This window comes from Thalassophryne amazonica, chromosome 2 (assembly GCF_902500255.1).
Source record: "Thalassophryne amazonica chromosome 2, fThaAma1.1, whole genome shotgun sequence".
Taxonomy (NCBI): Eukaryota; Metazoa; Chordata; class Actinopteri; order Batrachoidiformes; family Batrachoididae; genus Thalassophryne; species Thalassophryne amazonica.
The window spans coordinates 50453631-50474840 of NC_047104.1; the positions used below are offsets into that span (position 1 = coordinate 50453631).

General features: G+C 44.0%; 1 protein-coding gene across 1 annotated transcript in view; it reads left to right on the forward strand.

The window, feature by feature from the left end:
• Window positions 1-17526, forward strand: part of tent4b (terminal nucleotidyltransferase 4B) — a 100584-nt gene extending 83058 nt beyond the window's left edge. The window contains exons 6-12 of the mRNA XM_034186015.1: window positions 253-381; window positions 9471-9684; window positions 9969-10095; window positions 10230-10333; window positions 11953-12158; window positions 15095-15286; window positions 16452-17526. Coding sequence (XP_034041906.1) covers window positions 253-381; window positions 9471-9684; window positions 9969-10095; window positions 10230-10333; window positions 11953-12158; window positions 15095-15286; window positions 16452-16607 — 1128 coding nt within the window. The 3' untranslated portion in view covers window positions 16608-17526. The remainder of the gene's footprint in view (window positions 1-252; window positions 382-9470; window positions 9685-9968; window positions 10096-10229; window positions 10334-11952; window positions 12159-15094; window positions 15287-16451) is intronic.
• Window positions 17527-21210: the final 3684 nt, after the last annotated feature.

The window sequence follows — 21210 nt, forward strand, 5'->3', positions numbered from 1 at the left end:
AAGATTCAAGCTTCTCTACTATGGAAACCACATGGACAACTGAGAGCCTACACAGAAACACCAACAGGTTGATATTTTCAGAAGTAAAAAGTGGTCACATGTTTTTCTACAATCATGAATTTTAGATTGTGAGCCATTTTCTATTGTTGTTAATCGTATGCATATGTATTTCATGTAATGATTTTCTCAAGTAGAATGTTGGAAAGTATTAATGTTTCTATGTTCTTGCTGTGTTTGTATTGTGTCCTGTAGAAATATCCAGTGCTGCCTTACCTGGTCCTGGTGCTGAAACAGTTCCTACTGCAGAGGGACCTCAATGAGGTTTTCACAGGAGGAATAGGATCCTATAGTCTCTTCCTCATGGCTGTTAGCTTCCTGCAGGTCAGACAAAAGACTATCTTTCATCTCAGAACTATGACATACTGAACTTTATGGAGGCCTTGGCAGAAGTGTTTGTAATAACACTCTTCTTAATATTCATGATTATTGCTTTCTCCTATGCTGTTTTGTGCATGTATACATATTTAAACACGGTAGAAAGTAATTCAGAGTGGTGATTCCTATTTCTGTGGTAGAGGGACAGTCATTTGAACTCCTTTGGTTAACTGTGACTGCACGGTAATAAGAAAATTGATTCTTGAGGTGATTCCTGGGAACGTGATGATCTAGTGGTTCAGCAGTGGGCTTGAGACCAGAGGATTTTCTGTTCAAACTCCAGCCTGGCCAGACAATCACTAAGGACCCTTGGGCAAGGTCCTTAATCCCCACGTTGCTCCTGGTGTGTAGTGTGCGCCTTGCATGGTAGCACCCTGACAAAGCGCTTTGAGCTTCTGATATAGGTGGAAAAGCGCTATACACAGTGAATCCAGAAATTATTCATAGTGCTTCACTTTTTCCACATTTTGTTATGCTACAGCCTTATTTCAAAATGGATTAAATTAATTTTTTTTGCTCAAAATTCTTAAAAAAACCCCTAAGAAATCACATTTACATAAGTATTCACAGCCTTTGCCATGAAGCTCAAAGTTGAGCTCAGGTGCATCCTGTTTCCACTGATCACCATTGAGATGTTTCTACAGCTTAATTTGAGTCCAGCTGGGGTAAATTCATTTGATTGGACATGAATTGGAAAGGCACACACCTGTCTACATATAAGGTCCCACAGTTGACAGAACATGTCAAATCACAAATCAAGCATGAAGTCAAAGGATTATCTGTCTTGAAACATTTCTGCTGCTTTGAAGGCTCTCCATCATTTGCAAATAGAAGTTCAGATCCAACAGGAATCTTCCTAGAGTTGGCCGCCCATCTAAACTGAGAGATCGGGGGAGAATGGCCATAGTCAGGGAGGTGACCAAGAACCCAGTGATCATTCTGTGAGAGCTCCAGAATTCCACTGTGGAGAGAGGAGAACTTTACAGAAGGACAACCATCTCTGCAGCAATCCTTTTTAAAGGCACATGACAGCTCGCCAGAAGTTTGCCAGAAGGCACCTGAAGGACTCTCAGACCATGAGAAACAAAATTCTCTGGTCTGATGAGACAAAGATTGAACTCTATGATGTGAATGCCAGGCATCATGTTTGGAGAAAACCAGGCACCATCCCTACAGTGAAGCATGGTGGTGGCAGCATCATGCTCAGTGGCAAGAACTGGGAGACTAGCCAGGACTGAGGGAAAGGTGAATGCAGCAATGTACAGAGACATCCTGGATGAAAACCTGCTCCAGAGCGCACTTCACCTTGAACTATGACAGCGGTTCATCTTTCAACAGGACAATGATCCTAAGCACACAAACAAGATATCAAAGGACAGGACACCTCTGTGAATGTCCTTGAGTGGCCCAGCCACAGCCCAGACCTGAATCCAATTGAACATCTCTGGAGAGATCTAAAAATGGCTGTGCACCAACATTCTCCAACCCACCTGATGGAGCTTGAGAGGTGCTGAAAAGAGGAATGGGCAAAACTGTGTTGTGGTGCAAACTAGAAAACAGTTTAGGACTCAAAATGCAGGGAGCCAACAATCAGAAATAAACGGAATAGCAATTTATTGAACAAGAAATGGTAGGTGATAAATGTACAAATCCGTGGAATGAGGCGCTGGGAAGGGGAGACACCGACCGGACCCAAAGCTGCTGCAGAGTTCCCAAAATGGATGGTGCCTGGAGCCAGGACCAGGCAGCCGCATCAGAGCTGATTGGAGGTGAGGTTACTGGAAACACAGGAAAAAATTTGTTCGAAATGCCGGAATCAAACATGAACGCAAAGACTGACTGGAGAAGCTGAGGCCACGATACATGCAGGTAGAACTGAGTTTCTGGCATTTGTGGAGTGGCAGAACCATAGCATCTGGAGAGGGGAGGGGGCGCAGAAAAGAGCAGGAAGCAGATCCAAGACAGTACTACAGTACCCCCCACCCACCCACCCACCCCACCCCCAATTGGAGCCCCCAGGCGACCAACCAGGCCAGTCCGAGTGAGCCTGATAGAAATCCTGAAGGAGGGAGGGGTTCTGGATGATGCCATCTGAGACCCAGGAGTGTTCTTCTGGCCCATAACCCTCCTAAACCACCAAATACTGGACACCCCGGTGTCTCGTATCCAGAATGCAGCGAACTGCCCATGCTGGAAAGCCATCCACGACCCGGGCAGGTGGCGGGGGATCGCCCAGAGGAACAAAGGGCTGGAGCAGACAGTCTTGAGATGAGAGACATGGAACACTGGATGAATAGGGAGGGAGCGTGGCAGGCGAAGCCATACTGAAACAGGGTTGATTATCTTGTCCACTCGAAAAGGACCCAAAAACGTAGGAGCCTGCTGATGAGAGTCCATGTGGAGAGGGACATCCTCAGCCAAGAGCCAGACTTCTTGGCCAGGCTTGTAATGGGGGGTCGGGGTTCGGTGCTGGTCTCCATGGTGTGTTGCCCGGTCCCTCGCCCAGAGTACAGCGGAATGGACAGTCCTCCATACCCGGTGCAGCGCCGAAGGTGAGCTTGAATGGAAGGAACAGACAAGTCAGTTTCTTGGGGTGGAAACAAAGGCGGCTGATATTTCAGGTAAGACATGAAGGGAGACATACCAGTTGCTGAGCAAACCTGCGAGTTGTGGGCGTATTCCACCCAAAGTAATTGAAGACTCCAGGTGGCCGGGTGGGAGGACGTGATACACCAAAGCGCTGATCCCAGGTCCTGGTTGGCCCATTCTGCTTACCCATTGGCCTGACGGTGGTACCGGACGAGAGACTGACCGAGGCCCCATGCACCGAGCAGAGCGTCTTCCATACCTGGGAGGTAAATTGTGGCCTTCAGTCTGACACGATGTCCATTGGAATGCCATGCAACCGGAAAACATGGTGGATCAGGAGGTCAGCACTCTCCTGGACCGATGGAAGCTTCAACAGGGCCACCAAATGCGCTGCCTTGGAAAATCTGTCCACAGTGGTGAGGATGGTGGTGTTGCCATTGGAGGGAGGTATTTCTGTGACAAAGTCCAGCCAGATGTGCGACCAGGGGTGTCCAGAAGTGGGAAGCGAGTGAAGCAATCCAGATGGTGCTTAATGAGAAGACGTGCTCCTGACATCTGGTTTGGTGTTCTTGGTGCCAGGTCTGTAGGTGATAACAAAATTAAATCGTCCAAAAAACAGCGACCACCTGGCCTGGCAGGAATTAAATCATTTTGCAGTTTGTATGTATTCCAAGTTCTTGAGATCTGTCCAGACAATAAACGGAACTGACGTACCTTCTGAGATATAATTTATTGATCTCACAGTGGAGAAATTATGTTTACACTCCAGTTACCTCAGACATCAATTAGTCCACAATTATTACTTGTTTACCATAATAATGGCACACATCAGAATTAAAGACAGCACATACACATTTGACATTGTTTATGTGCACTAAGTTTGAAGAAGTCCGTTATCCGAATTGAGGCAAGTGGGGGAAGGTCACGCAGCAACCCTGAGATGCGCCACCGTCAGCTTGGGAGGAGGAACGGGGACCAGCTGCAGCTAAAACTGCACCGCCCCCGCAGAAGGGGGAGGGAGTGACGTGAGCAGAAGCCGAAGTGGGGGGTGTTTGATGAGGGGTAGGACGGGGGGAGGGAATGGAGCATGCTTCAGTCCTATGAAAACAGTTTATTGGTGGTGCTTGGGACTCCGACGAGGGCGGTCGCATCTCCTCCACTCTCCCTTAGCGTGTTTTGTCTGTGAGGCTGCCAGCCATGCTCCTCTGGAAAACGGCAAAATGGATCTGATCTAGTGGTCTCTGAATGCAATTGATACTACTTTTTCCACAAGACACTCGGGAGCAGAGGACCCGACCTGTCCTGCCGGGACACATGTGGCGGGTTATGTGATGGACAGCTGGAGGTGGCAAGTCATGTGCCTGTACACGTTGTCTGTGGAGGACGTTGAAGATGTTTACTTATTTGGAGCTGTGGTGACTGGGTTTCTGCTGTGTGGAGCGGCCACAGCACTGGTCTACCGGAAAATTAAGAAGGTGGAGGCGGCATTAATCGGCCTGTCCAGGCTGCCCCACATGATTGATTCGATTGGAAAAGCAGTGTCAGTTCAGTCGGCGGGTGTCAACCGGACATTGGAATCCACCTCGGGGAGAATGGCTGCACTGGAAAACCGCTTTGATCGTCTGTAAGACCACATCTCTCCTCTATTCAGCTGTATTGGGAGCCACTCTGAAATTTCAGACTGTGGAATCTGCCAGGCATCTGTTAATCTGGGTATCTATTTGGTTTCCAAACACCAGCTGTCCTTCAAGGCCGCTGGGATAAAATCCTCCCCCCGAGGAACACTCCTGATAGCCTCGCTCCTCGCCCCCCCCTTCCCCCCTCCCTTCCCAGTCCTGAGATGTTGACTGTGGGACCTTGAGACTCTGGTACTGATTCAGGACTGGGATCCCCCCCAGGATAGACAGATAAGGCCTGTCGATGGCGCCTCGCGCGGTCTTCCGGGCTGTCTGTCTGTACACTGGACCACTCTCTGCCCCTCCCTCCCTGCGGCAGGCCTCGTCCTCTCTCAAGCTGGTCTTGGCGGTGCGACTTACAGTTGCAGCGACCTTCACCCATTTTACCTCAATTCGGATGACGGACTGCTTCAAGTTTAGTGCACATAAACAATGTCAAATGTATATGTGTTGTCTTTAATTTTGATGTGTGCTATTATTACGGTAAACAAGTAGTAATTGTGGATTAATTGCTGTATCTTGTGTGAGGTAATTGGAGTGTAAACATAATTGCCCTTTTTTGGGATCAATAAAGTTGTCTGAAGTCTGAAGTTGTCTTTGTGAGTTGAGATAAGAAACAGCCAAATGTTCCCCAGGCCAAAGACATTCCTCTGGAGGAAAACAGTCAGGCAATTTGTTCTTCAGGCTTGATAAGCCTGCAGTGTTGTAGTTTGAGCAGTGAAAAACACTTTTTAGAGTTCCACTTGAACAACCAAATCCCAATTATGAAATAAGAATATTCCCAATTATGAATTAAGAATATTCACCAGCCTCCGAAATCTTCAACTTCAACTGCAAGGCACGCATCTGCTCCAAGATGTCATCCAATTTGCATCTGAGTTCAAGAGTCATCGCAGTCTGAGAATGCACTCCCTTGTCAACCTCGTTAATCATGATGGACAAGCGAGGGGCCATGGTTCTTGATGCCGTCATCTTGCCAATTTTCCGATAGATCAGGGCAGCACATAAGCCAGAAAGTACCAACCCTGCTACCATAAGACCAAAAATGAATAAATCCTTGACATCCTCAACGCAGAAAGGCGCCAAGCATGCAATACGCCAAGACCCCCAGGAGTCGAGAACATAGCCTGCAGGACCGTTCCATCTGGGCAGGTAGGATCCCCCGGTCCTGACCTTCTTATAGAAAAAATGGTGTCAGTAGCGTTCAGAGACCAGCTGATCAACTCCATGGTTTATCCAATAGTAGTCCAATAGATCCAGTATCCAATATCATTTGAGGAATTCACAGTCTGATGAAGTTAGGACTTGAAGGTTAAAGCAGAGAGCAGAGATATGGGAGAGTGGAGGAGATGCGACCGCCCTCGTCGGAGTCCCAAGCTGTATCAGCCAGTGTTTCCATTCCTCCGGCGCCTCCTTCACAGCCAGGAGGTCCTGATTCCCCACATCGTAATTCCGCTCAGCGGGAGACAGACAACGGGAGAAAAATGCATAGGGATGGCTCCTATCTTAATGTCGGAGGCATGGACCTCCACGATGAACTGACAGTCCGGGTCGGGCTGGATGAGGACAGCAACATGGGTGAACCAGTGGTTAAGTGTGTTAAAGGCTTGTTCGGCCTTGGGGGACCATACAAAGAAAGATTTAGCTGAGTCTGTGGAGATGTGCAGCTATCTGACTGAAATTCTTAATGAACCAGCGGTAGAAGTTGGCAAAACCTAGAAACTGTTGGAGCTGTTTAATGTTGGAGGGGCCCCCAAAAATCAATACAGGGGTGTAAAGTCCTATCCTTCTTCCCCACAACAAAGAAGCCCGCCCCCACAGGTGATGATGAGGGTCGGATAAGTCCACCGGCCAGGGAGTCATGGATGTATTGCTCCATCGATTCCTTCTCCGGGCACAACAGATTGTACAACCGACTGGAAGGAAGAGTTGCTCCCGGGAGTAAATCGATGGAGAAATCGTAGGGGTGATGAGGGGGAAGTGAGAGTGCCTGACTTTTACTAAAGACTTCTTTAAGATCATGATATTGAGAAGGAATGGATGACAGATCAGGGATAGAGGCCTCAACCTCCCTGGTCCTGGAACACTCGGGCTCTCAAGATTTGAGACACCTGCTGTGGCAGACATCACCCCACCGGGAGATTGCACCGGTCGACCAGTCGACGTATGGTTTGTGTAAAGTGAACCAGGGGTGTCCCAACACCAGTGTGGGAGTGGAGGAATAAACAAAAAAACAAATTGTCTCTATGATTTCCTGAAACGATCAAAGTAATGGGGGCAGTCTGATGAGTGACACTGGGGAGTGCAGACTCGTCTAATGCGTTCACTGCAATGGGGGTGTTCCTCCACTGGGATGTGTGCCTTGGTGACTAACCTGTGATTGATGAAATTAGTGTCTGCACCGGCGTCTAAGAGAACGGAGGAGGAAAAGGACTGATTCTTACATAAGATAATGGCCGGGGTTTGAGTGCGCACAGAGTGATCACCTGTGACCTGGGTACAGCTCGCCAATAGAGCCTGGGAGAGACAGGAAGGGAGGGGGAGCAGAGCAGAGAGCAAATACAACACAGCACAAAAAACTGCCCAAAGATAGGTGCACCAAGCTTGTGGCATCATACTCAAGAAGACTTGAGGCTATAATTGCTGCCAAAGATGCATCAACAAAGTATTGAGCAAAGGCTGTGAATACTTATGAACGTGCGATTTCTTAGTTTTATTTTTAATACATTTGTAAAAATTAAAAAAAAAAACTTTTTCATGCTTTTCATTATGGGGTGTTGTGAGGAAAAAAAATTAATTTACTCGATTTTATTCATCCTGAAGGAAATTATTTTACCAGAGTAAAGAGTGAACAATGTTTTATTTTTTTTTTTCAATAAGTACAATAAATTTATGCGAATGACTGGAAGACAATTGCACAAGCTGTTCAACAATATTGCGCATAACTATGAATAACTCATGTTCATTATGTATTCATCCTGCAGAAGGGGAGGAATTGTACAGTCTGATTGCCACAGATAGGAAAGTGGTGCACCTTGGTGGTCTCAGTCTATGGCTGAAGATGCTCTGACAGTATGTCAGCGTGACATGCAGGGGGTGGGAAGTGTTGTTCAGGGTGCTGATCAGCTTTCTCAGCATCAGCTCTTTGAGACCTCCACCACAGACTTCCTCTCAACCCTTTGGACAGAGCCGGCTCTCCTGATGAGCTTGTTGAGTCTGTTCGTGTCAGGTGCCTTCAGCCTGTTGTCCTGCAGCACATTGCAGCATAGAAGATGACACTGGAGACCACCGAGTGATAAAACATTCTGCAACTTATTTCTGCAGACAGTGAAAGAGCTGAGTCTCCCGAGGAAGTACAGTCAGCTCTGACCTTTCTTATACACAGCATCTGTGTTTACAGTCCAGTGTAGTTTGTTGTCTATGTGGACACCCAGGTACTTGTAATAGTCCACAATGTCCACCTTAGTTCCATTAATAGTAACTGGGTTCAGATGGGTCTTCCGTCGTCTAAAGTCCACCACCAGCTCCTTTGTCTTAGATATGTTGAGCTGCAGGTGGTTGAGTCCACACCACTCCACAAACCTGTCCGCCACACTCCGGTACTTATCCTCCTGGTCCTTGCCAATGGAGCCCACAATGGCAGAGTCTTCTGAAAACATTTGTAGGTGACATGACTGTGACCAGAACCTGAAGTCTGAGGTGGAGAGTGTGAACAGGAAGGGAGACGGGACTGTCCTCTGTGGTGCCCCAGTGTTGCTTTTGGTGTCAGATGTAATGTCCCGAAGCCTCACATACTGTGTGCGGCCTGTGAGGTAGTTGATAATCTAGGCCAGCAGTGGAGCCTCCACCTTCATGTCACATAGCTTGTTGCTGAGCAAGTCAGGCCAGATGGTGCTGAATGCAATGGAGAAGTCAAAGAACATGACTCCCACAGAGCTGCCTGCTTCCTCCAGGTGAGAATAAGCTCTGTGCAGCATAAAAATGGTGGCATCTTCCATTCCTCTGTGGGCTGATATGCAAACTGCAGGGGGATCTTCCATTCCTCTGTGGGCTGATATGCAAACTGCAGGGGGTTCAGGGAAGATTCAACGACTGTGCGGAGGTGCTTCAGGATGAGTCTCTCAAGTGACTTCATAACATGTAATGTTAGGGCCACAGGTCAGTCATTGAGTGTGTTGACGTTCTTCCTGGGCACAGGGACCAGACATGAGGTTTTCCACCGCTCAGGATCAACCATCTGGCTCAGGCTCAAATTGAGTGATGGTGATAAGAGGCGTCGAGGAGAATGGTGGAGTAGTGGGAGTAGGGGCAGGTTGGTGGGAGGAGGGGGTGCTAATATTTGGGGTGTGATGTGATTGGACAGGGGAGGGGGACAAATGAGAGGAACTAGGGGAAGGGTGGACAGAGTCCATGTGTCCAACCTGTTGAACAATTTTAATTCACTGGCCTCCTTCCATTATCTGGTCCGCCTTCTTACCATGACCAGTGATGGTTCTCATCCCACTCCAAATCTCCGTGTTGTTTTGCTGGAGTTTGCCCTCCAGCTTCCTCCTGTTATTGTCCTTTCCCTTTGCGATCTTGTTCCTCAGTTCAAGCTGCACCCTGGGCCGTAACATAACAAAAAGTGGAAAAAGTGAAGCACTGTGAACACTTTCTAGATGGACTATAAATGCTGTCCACGTAGATTGATAAAGCCTGATTAAGTTCTGGGAAATGGCATCTTTATGTAACATTCACAGTAACTCTGAAGTCCATTTCTGACTTCTCCAGCTGCACTACAGGGAGGACGTGTGCAGTCCCAATATCAACATCGGTGTCCTGCTCATTGAGTTCTTTGAGCTCTATGGACGCCACTTCAACTACCTGAAAACTGGCATCAGGATAAAAGACGGCGGCTGCTACGTTGCCAAAGACGAGGTTCAGAAAAATATGCTGGATGGTTACAGGCCTTCCATGCTCTACATCGAAGACCCGCTGCAGCCAGGTAGGAAACATGGACACAGAAGCTAGTAGTTGAATAATTTCTTCATTTGTGTGATGTACAGCCCTTCATACTGCACTGCTGTTCAACACGGCAACACATCTAGAGGCAGTCACAATCTGAAAGTAGGACAACTGACCTCACCCAACTATTGCTAATTTATATTAGTGTGAGTGTGGCCAGACGTAAAGCAGAATTAATGTTCTCAAACCAGAGGTCAGGGCGACCGTGATTTTTCTTCATGTCTGAGTGATGCTGAACCTGCATCATTTTCTTCTGTGTAACAGACAACGATGTTGGTCGGAGTTCATATGGTGCCATGCAGGTGAAGCAGGCATTTGACTACGCCTACGTGGTTCTGAGCCATGCTGTGTCACCCATCGCTAAGTATTACCCCAATAACGAGACAGAGAGGTAAGGAGGGTGTGATTTGTAGGAGTAAATCTATCATGTCTGCAGATTTTCTGGTTAGGCATTATCAGTATTAGTATAATTGGCCCTCATAATGCAGTAGGGTAATGTGTAGGTTTTTCTGTATCCAATCACAGCATACTTGGACGAATAATCCGGGTGACTCAGGAGGTGGACGATTACAGGGAATGGATTCGAAAGAACTGGCAGAGTCCATCTCAGAATGATCTGCCACTTAACAGTATGTTTCTCTTCTTACGCTGCTCTCGTCATATGGAGAACCCTATAGTTTCAGTTGAAAACAAAATGCTTTTCCGTAACTAATAGACAGAACAAAATAGATAAGCTGACATAGTCGTTGGTTTGGCAATTAAATGTGTAGTCCCTTTTGAATTGATTTTATTTTATTTTATTGTTTTAGGCACCACTAATTTTGTGTCTTAGTATTCAAATAAAAGAGTTACAGTAGTATGTTGCCAGCATGCTGAAAATTCACCTTTTCTGAGGTGGGAAAAAAATTGGATTTTGACCCATAGGCTAAAATGCCACAGAAGATGATGTGACACACTTTCTCTTGCAATGTTTTAGATGAAGTTGGGGAATGGGTGGAGGAGCTCCAGCCCTCAAAGGCACAGTGTTGCTACATATGCTCGTGTTAGTATCATAGAGCTGAAGAAACAAGGTTGACCTTGTTGCCCTTTTAATAAATTTACACAAATAAAAAAAAACTTTTTTGCTGTCATTATGGGGTGTTGTGAGGAGAATTTTAGAGATAAAATGAATTTACTTCATTATGTTGACCCAAAAAAAAAAAAAAAAGTCAAAGCAGAAAGAAAACGGCAGACACGGTGAGTATCGGAAAGAACTCTGTATAAAATCTGGGCATATTTGAAACAAGCATTTTGCGGGACAGGTAAGACAGTACTCACACAGGTGTGCTGTCGGTTGTCGATACTAATGTTATACCCATGTCACACTAAAGCACGAATGTCCTTTGGCATTCGTGCAATTCGTGCTGCACTCGAACTGCACTTGAGCGTCTCGTACAGCATTCCTACAGCAGTCAGCACATTCGTGTGTCGTCTATCTGTCTATTTACTAATTGCGCAAATCATTCATGCTGGCTCCGTACCACATTCTGGATATTTGTACATGTCTATCTCATATGAACGCAGCTCGAATTCTGTTTGTTTTTTCAATTCATGTGATTTGTACAGCATTTGTGCTCTAGTGTGAGGGGCCCTTTAGTTAAAACTGCAGGATTTTTACTTGATTTGGCAAAACCACTCAGTGGGAAGACTGACTGTTTTTTCGTAGCTTAATTCGATGGATATTCCACGTTTTCAATTTCCATCCAGAACCTTGCGCAAAAGCGCACATGCTTCCACCTTCATCTGGTCTACAAGATCTCACAAAGCGAACTGGCTAAATTTACTGTGAAATTTCCACAAACCATTCTTTTTAAATGACATATGAGCAGGAACCACTTCCAAAGTTAAATATTTCTTCCAGGTCAAGGTGAAAGTTGTTGAGTAATCCTCCTAACTATCCCTGAAAACATTACGCTAAAACATTAACGCCCATTTTGTTTCATGATTATTTTCATTTCTGTTGCATAAAGTAATCTCGTCTGGCAGACAAGGGAAGGGTGAAACTCAGCGGTTCTTAACAACTAAAGCAGCTTTCACACCTGACCACATGCGGTCAGAAGCCTGCCAAGTAGGCTGCCCCTCCACCCCTACAACTTGGTCACATCCCCACCTCCATGTCATAGAGTGTCTGGAGTTCCAGAATCCTGTTTTTTGGACCAAGTTGACCTTTTTGTCATGTATATGTTTTTTCTGTCCACTGTCTTTGTAGGAAATGATGTCACACTGATTGTGGAGTCCCAGCAGCTTGACAAATGCAACAACAATGTCGCAGATGAAGATGTGGTGGTGCGCCCATCGGTTCATAGCAGCAAAACCTCCTCCAACGCCTCCTCTCCATCTCGCTCACTGCGCTCTTCTCCCTCCTCCTCTCCTCTGTTGCCTTCGTCGTCCTCATCCTCCATCTGTAGCGATGTGGTCAGTCCTGCAGCTGCACAAAGATCATCCAATTGATGAAAGCATTATTGTAACTTACGATCGTGCATGCATGCATGCATGCGCGCGCACACACACACACACACACACACACACAAACACACAGTGTGCCAATCCCTTGGTGGCGAGGAAGATTGTCTCTTGATGGATTCCCGGACGGTACATTCAGTCTATTGATCGTGGGAATGTTGTCACACACTGACAAACACAGGGTCCTTGACAGATCCTTAGCCTGGTCTGATGACTGGGAAATCCCAGACAGTTGGTCCCTAAGGACCTGCTGCAGCCTTCATTGCTTTCACAGCCATTGAATTACAAGCCATCACCTTCTCCACCTGATCCACCTTTGAGGACTTCTTGTTTCACCATCGCCCCTTTTGCTGGCTCGTGTTCAGAGTACCTATTGGGCATTCATGGTTATCGTAGCTGCCACAGAGCACACAATTTCCCTACCATATTTCACCCCAACAGGCAATCCACTAGTTGATCTGTTGTCCAGGTATCACACAACATGCGTGTGAGCATACACACACACGCAATTAGTGTAATGGGGCAGAGTGTCTTGGATCATGCCAAATTAAGCCTGGGAGCATGTGCTTGTGCTACACCTCACCGCATCCACAAAACAGGAACCACCTTGGGTCCTGCATGACAACCACCCAGGCAGACATCCATTCCATTCCCACTTCTCTAAAATAGCCGTCTGTCAGCCAGGCAAAACATGGGCATCCCCTTGACCTTCTCCAACTGCTGGGGTCCTCAACACTCAGGCACCTGCATGCATAATGCACAGAGAAACGCCACGTGGCCAAAATGTCAAAGCCAACATTCCTTCACATTGGAAGTGATACTACAACCCCTGGCAATAATTATGGAATCACCGGCCTCAGAGGATGTTCATTCAGTTGTTTAATTTTGTAGAAAAAAGCAGATCACAGACATGACACAAAACTAAAGTCATTTCAAATGGCAACTTTCTGGCTTTAAGAAACACTATAAGAAATCAGGAAAAATAACTGTGGCAGTCCGTAACCGTTACTTTTTTAGACCAAGCAGAGGGAAAAAATATGGAATCACTCAATTCTGAGGAATAAATTATAGAATCACCCTGTAAATTTTCACCCCCAAAACTAACACCTGCATCAAATCAGATCTGCTCGTTAGTCTGCATCTAAAAAGGAGTGATCACACCTTGGAGAGCTGTTGCACCAAGTGGACTGACATTAATCATGGCTCCAACACAAGAGATGTCAATTGAAACAAAGGAGAGGATTATCAAACTCTTAAAAGAGGGTAAATCATCACGCAATGTTGCAAAAGATGTTGGTTGTTCACAGTCAACTGTGTCTAAACTCTGGACCAAATACAAACAACATGGGAAAGTTGTTAAAGGCAAACATACTGGTAGACCAAGGAAGACATCAAAGCATCAAGACAGAAAACTTAAAGCAGTATGTCTCAAAAATCGAAAATGCACAACAAAACAAATGAGGAACGAATGGGAGGAAACTGGAGTCAACATCTGTGACCGAACTGTAAGAAACCGCCTAAAGGAAATGGGATTTACATACAGAAAAGCTAAACGACAGCCATCATTAACACCTAAACAGAAAAAACAAGGTTACAATGGGCTAAGGAAAAGCAATCGTGGACTGTGGATGACTGGATGAAAGTCATATTCAGTGATGAATCTCGAATCTGCATTGGGCAAGGTGACAATGCTGGAACTTTTCTTTGGTGCCGTTCCAATGAGATTTATAAAGATGACTGCCTGAAGAGAACATGTAAATTTCCACAGTCATTGATGATATGGGGCTGCATGTCAGGTAAAGGCACTGGGGAGATGGCTGTCATTACATCATCAATAAATGCACACGTCTACGTTGATATTTTGGACTCTTTTCTTATCCCATCAATTGAAAGGATGTTTGGGGATGATTAAATCATTTTTTAAGATGATAATGCATCTTGCCATAGAGCAAAAACTGTGAAAACATTCCTTGCAAAAAGACACATAGGGTCAATGTCATGGCCTGCAAATAGTCCGGCTCTTAATCCAATTGAAAATCTTTGGTGGAAGTTGAAGAAAATGGTCCATGACAAGGCTCCAACCTGCAAAGCTGATCTGGCAACAGCAATCAGAGAAAGTTGGAGCCAGATTGATGAAGAGTACTGTTTGTCACTCATTAAGTCCATGCCTCAGAGACTGCAAGCTGTTATAAAAGCCAGAGGTGGTGCAACAAAATACTAGTGATGTGTTGGAGCATTCTTTTGTTTTTCATGATTCCATAATTTTTTCCTCAGAATTGAGTGAGTCCATATTTTTTTCCCTCTGCTTGGTCTGAAAAAGTAACCGTTACTGGCTGTCACAATTATTTTTTCTGATTTCTTATAGTGTTTCTTAAAGCCAGAAAGTTGCCATTTGAAATGTCTTTAGTTTTGTGTCATGTCTGTGATCTGCTTTTTTCTACAAAATTAAACAACTGAATGAACATCCTCCGAGGCTGGTGATTCCATAATTTTTGCCAGGGGTTGTACTTGTAAGCTCTCTAAGTAATTGCTCATGTGATACATAGTCATTCCAGCAGTACCCACATCCATGCAGCAAAAACATTAGACCTCCAAGAAAAACGTTGCCACTGTGGACCAACTGTCACAGATATTTTGCTAAATTTACTGAAATGTTTATAGACAAACTACACAAAGAATACTAAGAAAATACTGCTGTACATATAGGGTTATTTATTTCCTTTGTCCCAGAAGTTGAGTTTTTAATGCACGGTGTTGCCCTGCTCACTGTACAGATGTTGTTGCCGCTCACCATTTAATTCCACTCTAGAGAATTGAATTTTTCATTAATATAATTTTCATTGCGCCTTTCATTTTTGCCTTTTTTTTTTTTTTTTTGTCCCCTTCAGGACTCTGATGGATCTCCGTGTAAGACGGCAAAGCAGCACTCTGCTCAGGTCTCCAGCACCCACAGAGAACACGCTGGTGTCATCACGAATCACCGGAGCCAGAATCACGCTACCAGCACTCCAACTGGAAACAACAAGGGGGGCAAAGTACGCTCATCTGAAAGGTTAACACCTGTGCAATGCAGATTTGAGGTGCGAGTTTTAATTTGAATTCAGCCATGCACTGCTTAAATTTTATACTCTGGCTGTCACAGTAATTATTATATCGACTTACTGTACGCAATATGGACATGACCTCGATGACTTTTGCTGTGCTCGACATTGCATATTGTGTGCATATTTGTTTTCATAAGAATGTCACCAACATTTTAGCTACATGACACCAGAATAAACAGCATGGTTTAACTGGAATTATAATACTTAGGTGCAGTGGCTAAGCTGAATGAACAGGGGGAAAAAAATTTCAGGACACAGTTTGTTGTCATTTCTGTTTGTGCGTTGGAGTTTCACTATAAGCAGAGCTCAGGCAATTCTGTCTCACACACAAGTGACGGTGAAGCAGGTGAAGATTACACGTGCCTCAAAGTTAACAGGTGTTTTCCCCCCTTAACTAAGTAATGCCAACCAGAAGGTTTGGAAGAAAAACTACAAAAGGATTTCGTATTAAAGCTACTTTACAACTCCACCAGTATGGCAAAGTTTTAGTCCAGCCAGTACAATGAAAGGGAGTCAATACACTGACTTTTTACAGCTTCTTTTTTAAATAGTCTAAGAGTCTGTTTTATTTTATTTCTGCAGTTTTGTTAAATGTATCTTAGATATTTCAGCATCTTTTTAGACTCCAATTCTAATGTCTGAATACCCTTAAGCATTAGAAGTTGGTTGCTCTTTGCAAGGATGTAGCTGTGTGGCATACAGTAGTCTCAAAATGGCAATGTTGCAGATCATTTATCACAGTTATTTGTAAGACAATATTTCGTCCAATAAAAGTGGTTGTTGTGATAGGCCTAGTTTTAACAGTGTGGATTTCCCACATTTGTTCCATCACAGACCACAGTAGGGGATGTTCTCCTGTTGTGTGCTACCGCTGTAAAGTGAAGATGTTTTAAAAAAAAAATTATATTGTGACACTTAAGCATCATAAATCGTATGTAAACACAAAAACTTTTGTTATGAACACCATTTTCCTTTAAAATATTTCTCCTAAGTACACTTTAACACAGTCAACAATATTATATTGTATGCATGGATGCAAATTTTTATTTTAGGCACGTAGCATTGTGCACGATTAGAACACTCTACTGATCAACAAAGTAATTTGTTTGTAATGTTCATTGTTTTTTTCCCTGCACCCCAGACCAGAACATCCCGCCCCCAACATAAGAGCAGCCACCAGGCACACCAGAGCTCCTCCACCACCAAAAGTCATCAGAGCAACAAACCACAGCACCACGGCAACAACAAGAGGAGGAAAAATCAGCGGGACTCCATGCAAGAAGACCTTTGCAGATAGGGGTGATCTCCCGTCCCCACTCGTCCCCGTCTGCTACTGACTCACTGTCCTACTTCTGCTGCCAGACTCCAGTCTATGGAGGATGTTTGGACGTACTAAACGTCTGTGCTGTCTTGTCTTCTCTCTCAAGCTTGTTTGGGTGACGAGCAACATTTTATAGCAGATTAAAAAGAACAAAAAATAATTATTATCTCATTTACAGTTAAATTTTCAGATATAAACTGAAATCGCACAGGATAAGCGCTCATTTGCTTCTTGGAACTATTGTGCCACAGCCGGCACCTGCGTAAAATGCCTAGCACCTCCTGTTGTCCATGAAAGGACAGGGCGGGTGTCTGGAATCTACTCTGGAGCAATACACGGAGCTGGCTGTGTTTCTTCACTTGGAAAATAGTGGGATGCGTTTTAAGAAAGATAGGAGAAGTGGTTTAAAATGTGCAAACTTGTTATGCTAAACAACACAAAAACATGTACCCATATTTTAAATGATGGTAACTGACAAATGCAAGTAATCGGTTAAGTGTGGGACATAACTTATGCATGAGATCTTTTTGTTGGTTGATTTTACTGTTGGTTTATCTGTTTTGGTATGCCTATACAGGTGAAACAGATTTGTACAAAATGACAAGAAGAAAAAACCTTTAAAAAAAAAAAAAAATTGTTTCATATTACCTTTTTACATGAAAGACCAATTGAAGATGTAGACATGCACACTTTGTGCCCCCAGCTTTTGGTCCTGTTGCCAATGTAAATCATCAGCATCAACTTAGCCAGTGGTGAGCTCACGCTTATGTGCAGCCCCTGTAGGAGACTGGACGGAGCCCAATCCTCTGAGCCAGCTCGATAGCACAGCCACAGTGGGGTTTACAGGCTTTAAGACTGCTGGTTTCAATTCATCAAAGGGTGATAATGGTTTTATTGAAAAGAAAAAAAAATCCTACACTTGAAAAAAAAAATTATAACTACAACTGTGGATGATGATCTGTTCCTTTGATAATTTACCTACTACAAAAATGATTTGTATTTGTTAAATGTATTTATTTTTTTATTAATTATATGAACATAGTATGGATATGATGTATGTGTTAACAGTAGAGCCCATATATTTGAGTTCCATGTTTGAGGTAGGGTAAATAGAGGAACTTTGCGGGGGGGGGGTACAGGTAAAATATATTCAGGTACAGTAAAACGCCTTTTTTTCTTTTTTTGGGGGGATAGTTGAGTGACCAAGGAACTTGGACATTTCTACAAGTCAGAAAAACATTTAATTTTAATTCCTGCCTTGTCAACTTAATTAAAAAGGTTTTTTTTTTTTTTTTTTTTTTTTTTTAAGCCTGGCAACAAACACAAAAACGTCAGTTTTCCTATGGTTGCAGTACCTCATACAACCTTTAGATGGTGCCATCGCTCCAGTATATCCACGGTGGGCTTTTATACTGTATTTAAGAGAATTTATCTCGCTATTTTTGTGATTATATGGTAACATCCACATGAAATAAGCAGCTGCACATAGCAAACACATCAAAAGATGCACAGTAAAACTAGTAGCCAGCCGGAACAACCACCTTACCTTAAACATTGTTACTGTACTTAAGGTGACTATTACTTCTAGAGACTATTACATCTTGTGTTCAGACAGAGAAGCACATTTGATGATGCCAGTGTTTTGTGTAGTAATGTTGAAAGTACTGTTTCCTCTATCCTCAAAGCTACTGTCACAGTGTGTAAATGCAGTATATAAGCTCACTGTGGACAGGACAGAGAGGTGAAAATGTTTGTCCCATCTGAATGTCCACAGACCATCTCTTATCATTGCTGAAAGGCTTCAAACCCAACTGTACTCATTTCAATGGTTTCTCTGCAGCTATTACAATTCATGCAATAAAAACAGTACAGCTAATTCAACCTGAGAGATGTGCTTCCTTTCCATGAAAGAGCAATTAAGTTTATCTTTTTTTAAAAGAAAACAAAAGATTGCAAAGGTTGCTGTCTGTTTTTCTGAGGTGATTAATTGATGTGTTTAGACGCATGAATCCATGCCCTTCAGTTTTAAAACAAATGCTGTCATCTCTGATGAAGACAAGTGCATTTACATTTGGTGAACTTTGATGCATGGAATCATTAAAAGGTAACAGATGTATGCCACCTGCTGGATGGTTCATGCATGCTGGACTATTGGTGGATGAGGAGCAGGTGTGGTTGTCAGTGAGAGAAAAAGCAGAAATGTTATGTAGGCTCCGAGGCTTATTGGTGCCAGTGCTTATCTCCAAATTCCACAGTGTGAAGCGGATGAATGCAACTCCCTCTGGTTGGGGCACCAGTCTGACACAGGTTACTTCCCCAGGTAAGGCCGGGTCCCATTTACAGTTGGGTGGACTGAGACACTACAGTTTAAGTGTCTTGTCTTATCAAAAGAAGACCTGAAAGTTCAGCTACAATTCACCAGAATGTACATCTGAGATGCAAGCCTTGATTTATTGTTTTGGTGAAAAAAAATCCTCTTTGCCACTTCATCATGATGCTGTATAACGGGATAAAAAAAATGCAAAACATGCACTATGCACAATTTCTCCAATCACAGCCACAGAAGCCTGTAACTACTTGTGTTGTCTGGGTATCTTGGTGGCTTTCCTCACTCTTCTTGCACAGTCACTCAGTTTTTGATAACTATTCCACACAGATTTACCATGGAGTGTCATACTGTTTGTATTTCTTCATAACTGGTAATGTTCAAGACATATTCAGTGACTTGGAAATGTTCATATGTCCATCCCCTGACTTGTCTGAAAAAACTGGCAATAAAATTGGTTATAAGTATGATACCAAAGGGGCCCATCAGGGACCCATCATCTTGGCTTTTATATTTTTCATTAATTTATATCAACTTGAAAAGATTTGCTTTCAGTTTGATTCTAAGGAAGATAATTTTAGAAATTTTTATATTGTGAAGCCTGATTTACTTTTGTATTTGAAAAGCCATAAACATTAAAATCTGTGAAATACCAAGGGGTTGAATACTTTTGCAAGCCAGTGTGTGTGTGTACACAAGGTTGGGTAGGATTACTTTGAAATGTATTCCAAAAGTATGTACATACATACATGTAATCCACATGTATTTTTTCGAGTAATCCTACCCAATATTTTGTATGTTGGGTAGGATTATGTATGTTGGGTGTGTGTGTGTGTATATATATATATATATATATATATATAATAGACACACACACAGTGCTTTGCTTTTTCCACATTTGGTTATGTTGCACCCTTATTCCAAAATGGTGTAAATAATTATTTTCCCTGCGAAACACCCCATAATGACAACATGAAAAAGTTTAATTTTTTTGCAAATTTATTAAAAATAACGAAGAAATCACATGTACAAAAGTATTCATGCCCTTTGCTCAGTACTTTGTTGATGCACCTTTGGCAGCAATTACAGTCTCAAGTCTTCTTGAATATAATGCCACAAGCTGGGTGCACCTATCTTTGATCGGTTTTGCCCATTCCGCTTTGCAGCACCTCTTAAGCTCCATCAGGTTGGACAGGGAGCGTTGGTGCACAGCCATTTTCAGATCTCTCTAGAGACGTTTGATTGGATTCAGGTCTGGGCTCTGGCTGGGCCACTGAAGGACATTCAGTTGACCTGAAGCCTCTCCTTTGGTATCTTGGCTGTGTGCTGAGGGTCATTGTTCTGCTGAAAGATGAACTGTCACCCAGTCTGAGGTCAAGAGCGCTCTGGAGCAGGTTTTCATCCAGGATGTCTCTGTGCATTGCTGCATTCATCTTTCCCTCAATCCTGACTAGTCTCCCAGTTCCTGCCGCTGAAAAACACCCCCACAGCATGATGCTGCCACCACCATGCTTCACTGTAAGGATGGTGCCTGGTTTCCTCCAAACATGACGACTGGCATTCATGCGAAAGAGTTCAATCTTTGTCTCATCAGACCAGAGAATTTTGTTTCTCGTGTCTGAGTCCATCAAGTGACTTTTGTCAAACCCCAGACGGGCTGCCATGTGCCTTTAACTAAGAAGTGGCTTCCATCTGGCCACTCTACCATACAGGCCTGATTGGTGGATTGCTGCAGAGATTGTTCTGGAATGCTCTCCTCTCTGCACAGAGGAATGTTGGAGCTCTGACAGAGTGGTCAATCCCTGATTAAGGTCCTTCTCCAACGATTGCTGCATCTAGGAAAAGTCTGAGATCTGACCTCCTCCCACTGTGCTCATTGGGACCTTTAAAGCAGCAGAAATGTTTCTGTACCCTTCCCCAGATTTTTGCCTCCAGTTCTGTCTTGGAAGTCTGCAGACAATTCTTTCGACTTCATGCTTGGTTTGTGCTCTGACATGCACTGTCAACTGTGGGACCTTAGATGGGACCTTAGATTTCCAAATCATGTCCAATCAACTGAATTCACCAGTTAAGTTACCAGTTAAACATCTCAAGAAGGATCAGTGGAAACAGGATGTACCTGAGCTCAATTTTGACTGCGTTCATATAGGGCTTTTCCATCTGCGTCAGATGCTCAAAGCACTTTATGTACTAATTCACCTGTGTGAAGGTACTCCATACAAGGTACTCACTGCACACCAGGAGCAACTAGGG